At 42.2% G+C, this 9,481-nt stretch overlaps 1 protein-coding gene across 2 annotated transcripts; it reads right to left on the reverse strand.

Annotated features, from left to right (window-relative positions):
* On the reverse strand, positions 1–6,714 carry klhl38a (kelch-like family member 38a). 2 transcript variants are annotated; one of them, XM_040020188.1, is made up of 4 exons: positions 5,909–6,714; positions 2,149–3,505; positions 1,942–2,047; positions 1–1,746 (listed from the first exon to the last, which is right to left on the reverse strand). In XM_040020188.1, the coding sequence occupies exons 2-4, from the start codon at positions 3,502–3,504 to the stop codon at positions 1,457–1,459; spliced, it is 1,752 nt and encodes a 583-aa protein (XP_039876122.1). In that variant the 5' UTR covers position 3,505; positions 5,909–6,714; the 3' UTR covers positions 1–1,456. The 2 variants fall into 2 exon arrangements, with proteins under 2 accessions (XP_039876122.1, XP_039876123.1); XM_040020189.1 differs by lacking the exon at positions 5,909–6,714 and having other exon boundaries at positions 2,149–3,769.
* Between the last annotated feature and the right edge of the window lie 2,767 nt (positions 6,715–9,481).

Below are 9,481 nucleotides of genomic sequence, written 5' to 3' on the forward strand. Positions count from 1 at the left end.
ATGTGTCACCTGACAACCAGAACATGTTTCTGCATTAATGGTGTTCCCTCATGCACGAGGGGGTCGTGACTCAGCTAGTCTGCAGGCAAATTACGAACCTGCTCAAAATGAAGACCGATAAGCTGAACTAAGATGCGATTTTGCCACAGCTGATCTGTTTTCATGTGCAGAAAGAATCAATGCAACAAATAAGAAGTTTGACTCTCTCTTTAGTACATAAACACAACATTTATGCACATCGTACAAGTAATACCGCATACAAAAATAAAGAGGAAGTCTCTTAATGTGCAAGTAGCAGCAATGCATTGTTCAGTTGATTCGTGAGAAAGTCTCAAACATTAAGATGTATACCACAAATTATCCAATAATGGAGCTACCAAGGGCTGGAGCAAAACACTGAATGCTTGCTCCATGAGGGACAAGAGGGCTGCAGGACACAGAGGGATGTAATGGCAATCAAAGTCTTGACAGGTAAGGATTTCTTTCTGTATGACTATGATTTCCCAAATGAATAAAAAAATGAATTCCAGATCGGTTGGTGTGATTATGCCAGATCACCTTTAGGTTGCCCCTGCAGTCTGATGTAGCCTGTAAACACACAAAAAGTATCTCTAGCAACATTTTTTACTCATGGCCGCTCACAGCAGGCCACAGGTTGTCTTTATCTAACGACATTTGCATGCACAGTGAAATATGAATGTAAACCACCATTGAAATATTTGCTCACAGATCTTGGACTGATCCAAAACGTCACATCTTTGCATACTGGTTCTGCCATGTTTTAAGCAGACATCTTAAAAACAGAACAAGCTTTGTTGGGTTTTAACTGAAAATCAACCCCCCAAGACTGGAATAAAGTTGCCACAGGTGAGAAAAAAAAAAGTTCTTCTTTGCAAAACTTCACCAAACATCAGAGCAAGTACAACTTTGCAGTAGCCCTTATTCTCATTAATCAGTTCCCTCTGATACACATCTGGGTCAATAAGGAATGTATTATTTTTTGACCTATAAAGTGCAAATTATTTAACCAGTTTCAGTTTTGTCAAGAGTTAAGTGCAGCTGCCCTGCAGAGTGACAGGCTGTGTTCAAATATCTTGGAAAATACAGTATTAACACATTTAGTTTGCTTTATACAAGTGTATCCATCTGCGGAAACAGCTTTTAAAGAGCTGTTTGGATTACACACGTGTCCGAGTAGCTGCCTCTCATCATTTCTGGGGTTCTCGGTTCACTTCCTCCCCAGATGCTTAGAAATGACACCTCTGCATGCCAGCTGAGCTCTTCTTCTCTGATGCAGATGAAAGTCAGCCCGACCTTAAATGCCGCTTTACTGAGCTGCGTGGAAGAATGGTGTCACTCTGACATGGTTTCCCATTTCTGTTAGAAGCCAATAAATAATGGCAAAGGGCAGGTGGAGATTACAATAAAAAGGAGCAATCTGTGATTAGATGGTGGGTCATGGTGGGTTGGGTCTGTTGGAAACGCAGACTAGCGGGAGAGAGCCGTGGTCGAACAGCTTGTACGGCAGAGAACCTTTAGAGGTCCAAACGTCTGTTTTTGGGTCGTAGCACTCGAAGCAGTCCGAGTCCTCGATGACGTCGTGGCCATTCAGGATGCGTCCACCGGTGACGTAGATCTTGCCGTTGATCACTGTAGCACTGTGATGCATTCGTCGCTCCTTCAGGTTCTCACACTTGAAGAATTTGTTGGCTTTGGTGTCGTAGGCAATCATTCGCGTGGTGTACCCTGGAGATTAGATGGTTGGTAAGTCATAGTAAATTACATATAGTCAACAAATCCCAAAGTCGACCAAGCAGGTCGAAATATGAGTCAAACTATATTATAGGCAATATATTATATATAGTCCATATTTTAGTGTAAAACAGCTGCTGAGAACAACATTTTTTTCTCAGTTTTTTAAAAGTAAAAATGCGTCCTTACCTCCTATGATATAGATCTTGTCGTCTATGACGGCGGCGGGAGCACAAACATTTTTCACAGTCCTTGTCTCTAATTTGGACCACAGATTGCGAGCGATGTGATACACCTGTGTAACAGCACAAACACCATCAATCAGCCTTTTTGGATTTCCTGAGCATCGCAGGCTGTTCTTCACTGAATGCTAACTTTGACTGAAGCCTTCCTTACCTGAATCAGCCTGACTGGGTTCTGCATGGCGTCCTCCCCTCCAAAAACATAGATCTTCTGATCACTGGCTGCAACAGCTGGATGAAGCACGGCTGTGGGCATGGGTGCCATGGCCTCCCACTGGTTAAACATACTGTTATACCTCTCTACTGACTGAGAGATGCGCTTATCTACACCGATGCCTCCTAACACAAAAATAAAGTGCAGGTATGAGACGCTTTGGTGGGCATATCGTGGCTCCAGCATGGGCTCGGCAGTCCTCCACTGGTTGGTTTTGAGGGAGAGTGTGTAAACTGTAGCGCTGACCGAGCTGTCGCCTGATGCCATGCAGAGGCTGAGCCCGCCGAGGACGTAGAGGATACTGTGAATGCACACATACGCAGCTTTGTAGAGGCGCAAGGGGAGCTTGGCCAACCACTGCCAACGCTGAGTCCTTTCGTCATAGAGTAACGCTTCCCTTGAAGTCTGTTCGTTGTTTTTGCGTCCTCCAACTACCACCAGCGTTTCTCTGCAGGTATAACGTCTCGGTGTGGTCCACAGAGGCTTCAGCTCACGGCTGCACTTGGCGCTGACTGTAAGCATAAGGCGACGGACTGACTCGATTATCTCAGTGCAAAGGCTGGAGCTCTGCACCAGTGGATCATTGGCAATGAACTGGAAGAGGTAAGTTGGGTGGATGTAGCGCAGACGGACTTTCTTGAAGAGATCGTGGATTGCGCCCCTCCGTGAGAACGGGTCATGGTGGATCCACGCCAGCAGGGTCTCAAACACTTGTTCCTCCTCAGCACAAAGTCGGTCGTCTTCTAGGTAACACATGAGCTCCGGGAGAGACAACTCACAGAAATCTTCTGTAGCGGCCACGTCAGAGAAGGACCTCACAGCCATCTCCTTGGCCCTCTCCTTCAAGCTCTCACAGTGAAGTATCTCAGACAGTCGGATCATACTCAGGCAGTTTTCCGGGCTCAGCTGCTCCTGGAGGAACACAGAGCAGGCTTCAAAGAGGCTTCCGTAATGAAGCATGGAAGCTGCCTGCATGAGTGGGAGCACAATGTCCATGGTGATGGTGATGCAGCCCGTATAAACATAGTCCACAATGCCAATGAGCACATTTGAAGAGATTCCCTTCAGATTCACGCGGGCCTGGCTGCTCTCCAGAAAGTTACTGCAGAACATGGCGCGGAAGTACGGGCTGCTGGACACCAGGACGTTCCTGTGGCAGGGGATCTCCTGGTGTTCAGTGCAGAGCAGGACGTCCGTCAGGATGCGCTCCTGCCGGAGGACGTTGAGCTTTGCGAGCAGGTGAGAGGGAAGTTCAGCATCTTTGAAAGAGAAAACATCTTGTGGTCTGGTGGCCATTCTGCACAAGGGATGACAAAGCAGGAATCATTTTGTGACTGATGTCGTATTTTTGTTTTCCAGTGGGAGAAAGTGGATGACCGACTATGCTGATGATGTGTGATGTGATGATCTACATAAATATTAGTGACGACCACATTTTTTTTAAAATTTGCTTGCATCTTACTCTCTGTGTACCATCCTCCTCTGTCACACTAACCATGTCCTTCACTACATCCATCAAACATTTTTGTTTTTCCTCTTTTCCTCATGTATTCCTAATATATCCAATGTCCCTCCTCTGCACATGTCCAAACCATCTCAACCTTGCACCTCTAGCTTTGTCTCTAAACTGCTCTACCTGAGCTGTCCCTCTGATTTCTGGTCAGTCCCAGTGAAAATATTGACATCTTTACCCTGCCACCTTCAGCCCAGCCTCCTGTCTTTTTGTTTGTGCCACCATTTCCACACTAAACATCACAGCAGGTCTCACTACCATCTTGTAAACCTTCACTCTTCTGTCACAAATCACACCTGACACTCGTCTCCACCCACTCCACCCCGCCTTCACACTCTTCTTCACCTCTCTTGAGCACTGTCTGTTGCTTTGGATGGCTGACCCCGGGATTTTAAACTCATCCACATTCATGATCTTTTACACAGCTTCACTGTTACATCCGTCTCCCTCTCATCCACACACATTATTCTGTCTTGCTCCTCCTGACTTTCATTCCTCTTCTCTCCAGTGCATACCTCCACCTCTCCAGGCTCTCTTCCACCTGCTCCATTCTCTCACTACACATCACAATGTCATCTGGAAACATCATAGCTCATGAACTGACCTCATCTGTCAACCTGTCCAACACCACTGCAAGCGAGAAGGGACACAAAACCAATCCCTGATCCCACCCCCACCTTGAAACCATCATTCACTCCTACCATACATGTCACCGGTGACCTCATACATGTCTGCTGCTCCTTTCATATGCTTTCTCTAGCTCCACAAAGACGCAGTGCAACTCCTTCCGACCTCTACACCTCTGCTTCACATCTGTATAGCTCTTTCTCAGCATGAAGCCATACTGCTGCTCACTGATCCTCACCTCTCTTCTTATCCTAGCTCCAACAAGTCTTTCCTCTATCTTCATAGTCCGTCTCATCAGCTTCATCCCTCTGTAACCCTTGTTCTTGAAAATCAGTACCAGTACACTTCTTCTCCATTGCTCAGTCATCCTCTCACTCTCCAGGACCGTGATAGCTGCCCTCATTTCCTCCTTCCTAATCCTCTCCTTCCTGATTTACTAACCGTTCTCCATCCATCCTCCTCTCTAATATTCTTTATTCATGAGCTCCACAAAGTGCACCAATTAGATTCACAAGTGTGATTTTAATAAATTTGTATTTGCAACAACTTAATCATGCATGCTTCGAAAACCGTGTGATGTGGTTCATAACAAAGCCTTTCACTTATTCGTCTCCTCTCAAACTCTTAAACCTCCCACGTAGCAGCTGTCTTTAATGTGAATGACTGACACAGATTTCTGTTCCAAATCCTGTCTAAATGATCTCACAGGATTCGTGTGCCATTAGGGCTTATTTCAGTAATCAAGCTGCCCATCATCACTAACATAAACAGAACTGTATCAGCGGACCATCTGTGTTTGTCTCTGCAACCCATCTCTCTCTGGACTGGCCTCACAGTCTCTCTTGTTATTTTTTCTATATGTCATGTTTTCTCTCTTAGTCCCAGTGTGTCTCTCTCTGGCTGGAGGGTTTGTGGTGATCCTATTGTTTAAAGAGCATGAATTTCATTGGGCTATTAGCAACATTAAGTCTTCAAATCATCTCCGTGCCAGCTACCGATTTACTCCCACTTACATGGTCCAGCCTGTCTGATATATTTAGACCACTAATCATTATTGTATATTATTAAATGCCAATAGCTGTGAGTGGCATTTCACAACTGGGAGTTTTAACTCAGACTTCAAACAAGAGCTGCTGGTGGAGCTGCAGAACCTCTCATGATAAACTGCATCTGAATTTAAAAATAATCCATCTGCACCTTAATCACTTAGTCAACAGTGGTGATGGTGATGAATTAATCATGTTATGCAGCTTAAATTATTACACTTTTAACAGACAGTTTATACCATGGCATTATAATTTTGAGAAACATTTCCAGTCTAAATAAAGAAATGTCATAAAATGCAATGACTCACTCCTTTAAATGCCCAATAAACAAGAGGAAACGTTTTAACCAGAAAATATAGATTCTTAACTAAGAGTTATGCTAATACAAAAGAAATTTCACATTTGAAGATTTAATAATAAAACTGGAGTTAAACTGAGGAGTTTGAGACAAACATCTGTGTGAACAAGATGATTCCAGTTCATCAGCAGTATCTGTGATTAGCTCAGCCCTTACCTCCTGTCCTCGGAGGACCAATATTATCCAAAGTCGTCAGTCTTGACAGAAAAAAAGGATTAATTCCAAATGAAAGACAGTTTAAGCATTACCCAGAGAGAAAATGGGTAGTGACTCAGGGAAGGGTTTCCAGTTAGGCGCTGTGGAGATTGCCATGAGGCCACTGTGTACATTCCTACAGCTAAGAATAGTATCCTGGGCCACTGTGACTCCAGCCGGGCCTCTCATGTGACACAGCGCTGTTTGGTACCCAGCTGCCAGCTTAACAACTCAGCCAGGGTCCAGTGGAGGGAGTGTTTACAATAGCCGCAGGAAGGGGAACCATCACAGGGTCCTGACTCAGGCATTGTTCCCACCCAGGCTGGTCTTTCATCAAAGTGTCCCCGAGCTGCTAACCCTTGTCCGTCTTCTAGTGCCGTCTAAGTTCATCCCTCCTCCTCCTCTTCCCCCTTCCTCATGTGTGTAACCCAGGATGTAGTCAAATATAGAACGGTGCTGATGGGCCACTTTGATCAGGAGAAACAGCTGTAAGAACTGGGCTCAGTTTTCAAGGTGTGGTGGTGTTTCTGTTTGTGTCCATGAACGTGCACAACTGGACGTGACCACTGTTGCTATTAATCACCCGTTTGACAGTTAACTCATTGCACTGTGTGTGTCAAATCATCAAGAAGTATTTGCCATACCTTTAAGAGTTGAGCAACCAAACGTGGAGGTCCACATTTATATCATGATGTCATCATGTTGCCAAGCAACCACTTAGCTTGGCAACATGATGGCTAAAATGACCCATTACTGGCATTTATGCACCTATAACACCTTATAAAAGTGTCATATAATTTTTATTTTGCATCAGTAACATCTAATTTCTATCCAAAAAGGCTGAATTATGTGTAATGATGTCATTATGTTGCCTGACAACCACATAGCAACTGGCCAAAATGACCTATTATTAGCAGTTATGCATCTCTAAGAGCTTATAAAAGTGTCATATAATTTTTTATTTTGCATCAGTAACATCTAATTTCTATTCCCAAAGTTTAATTCTGTATAAAATGATGCATAAAAGATGCAGGCTACCTGTTTTGTAGCATTTGTGCACCTGTAGCACCTTATGAAACCATTCTTTTTTCTTTTTTATTTCATGACAGTACATCACTTACATCCACAAAAGCTAAACTACATGCCTGGCAATCACCTAGCAACGGGCTACAGTCACTCATTTTTAGCACATAAACATCTGCCAGCCTATTTTTAAAAAAACTTCTCTCTTTGTGATTAAGTATATCACTTTAAAAACAACACAAACGGACCAAAACCTTCTAGCATGAGCATGTACTAGTTTCAAAAATACATGCAAATTTAAAAGCACAGAATACATTACGGAGAAATGTTTTGTTGATAGCGATCGGTGACTCTGAAAGTTGAGGCCTGGACCTCAGTGCATTAGCAGGTGGAGAGTTAACTGTGAGGCTCATAAAATTACAAGCAGTTTATTAGTTAATCACTTTTTGTGACTCCCCTGTGTGTACTCAGAGTGTGAATGAGTCTTACAATAATAAGTACTGTCTCTAGAGGAATTACGTGATCAGTACATAAAGACTAGCTGTTGTAAGAAATTTAAAAAATTGATTATTAGACATTACTTAATAAAACAAGCTGCTGCTGCTGTGGGAAGACATTATGTCAGATGGTTTGAAATGTAAATAAAGTTGACAGTTTGTTTCCTTTCCTTTTTATTATTTACATTAAACACAAGCAGAGGAGAAAAGCTCAGGGTTACAGAAGTTCTGATCGCTGTTCACAAAGCAAAAATGTCCTCTGCAGCTCACAGTAGTAATCAGGTTGGGTATTTATTTTAAGGTGAGTCATTGTTTGCTGTTGCATGGCTACAGCAGATCATACTTAGGCTTCCCCTTGCTGTTAAATCCCACTTTAGTCCCTGCACATTAAAGCCTTGAGACTATGAAGAACTTTAACAGTATATTTTTAAAAATGTATATTTAATTCAAAAAAAGAAACACTATTCTTCCACCTCTATGCTTCTAGTTTAGAAACAATGTGTGTTTTCACAGCTTTTATATCATACTGTAGCCTTAGATGAGGTGTTTCACAAGTAGACAACGCTTTATTTTAAGAGATCACACGCCAGAGAAGGCTGGGGAACACTGTTACAGAAATAGGGTGCAAAGATTTCCTTTCCTTCAGAGATCAGATTGAGCCTCTTGTGATATTTTTTCAAATCAGTCTTGTGTGACTTTACAGAGACATTTAAACCTTCTTTTCCTTATATTATCTGTGAGCTATAATGTCATGAGGATTCTCAATCTGCAGCCCCTTTCTGCACTCCATGGAGTTATGCCGGTTGTCTGCCAGGCAGATGAATTACTGTCATGTTTGCTTAGCGGCATATGACAGGGAACTGAAGTTACATGCAGGCAGATTGAATGACATAGCTGCAAGAAAGTGAGCTGTCAGCAAGCCAGATATCATGACCCAAGAGCAGAAGCCACTTTGGTGTTGCAGTGAAATCTTACACTGAGTCACCAGTCACTAAGTGATAGTTTCATGCTTACACGTCGGATTCCTGTAAGAACAAAACTGCAAATCAAACAAAAAACAACTTGTAAAAACTCCAGGTCAGGGTGCAGGGACAGATTTATGATTTTCTATTTTTAGTTAATCATACCGGCTTCAAACCTGAATTTTGCTTTTGTTTCCGCTGCTGAACAATGATCACATTAACCACTCACTGAAATATTAAAATATACTGTATATATTTTCTGACCAGAATAAAGATATAACAGACCTACTGGGACAGAAGATATATTATCACACTAAAGGATTTTTTATTGTGTGAAAATGAGAGAAAGACAGATTGGGGGACCTAAAAAATGAATGAATTTCTTTTCCAAAAATTAGCTCAGGTGATAGAAGTGTTTTAACAGATCATTTTGGCTTTGCACTTTTATGTCTGACAGGAAAACGATGGCAGCATTTCCAGCTACTTAAGCTAATTATAATGCCCTGTGTTAAAGATGACTGTGTAGTTAAACCCACATCAATCCAGAGTTGTGCAGATGCAAACCTGACAATCATGTAGAACAAGAGATTAGAGGCGATAATTTATGTTTTTAACCAAATTTATCTGCAAGTATTGCACTGTGTTTTATTGTATTGTCTTTCTGTGAAGCTAGAGTTGGTCATAAGTGGGACAATGATACTATGACAACATTTTGCAGACGGTTTGTGAATCTGAATGTTAGATACACAGGGGAGACTTGTAGAAAAAAGTGTTATGAGTACTGAAATTGGTTAGAAATAATATAAACATACATGTACCGGACCATTTATCAACACCAATAGTATCATTATATGCTACATCAAAATATCTAAGTTTGTGTGTATTATCATAAATTTTATATTTCAATAATGTCTCAGTTAAATAATAACCTCTTTTGACCCCCCCACCCCCACCCCCAGCTAATAAAGTGGAAGCAATAATAAGATACTGCTGTATCAATATTTTGACCCACACTAAATGCAAATACTCACAGTATGAGTGTGAAAAATATG

Source organism: Simochromis diagramma, unplaced genomic scaffold (genome assembly GCF_900408965.1).
Source record: "Simochromis diagramma unplaced genomic scaffold, fSimDia1.1 OVJJ01000753.1, whole genome shotgun sequence".
Lineage (NCBI taxonomy): Eukaryota > Metazoa > Chordata > Actinopteri > Cichliformes > Cichlidae > Simochromis > Simochromis diagramma.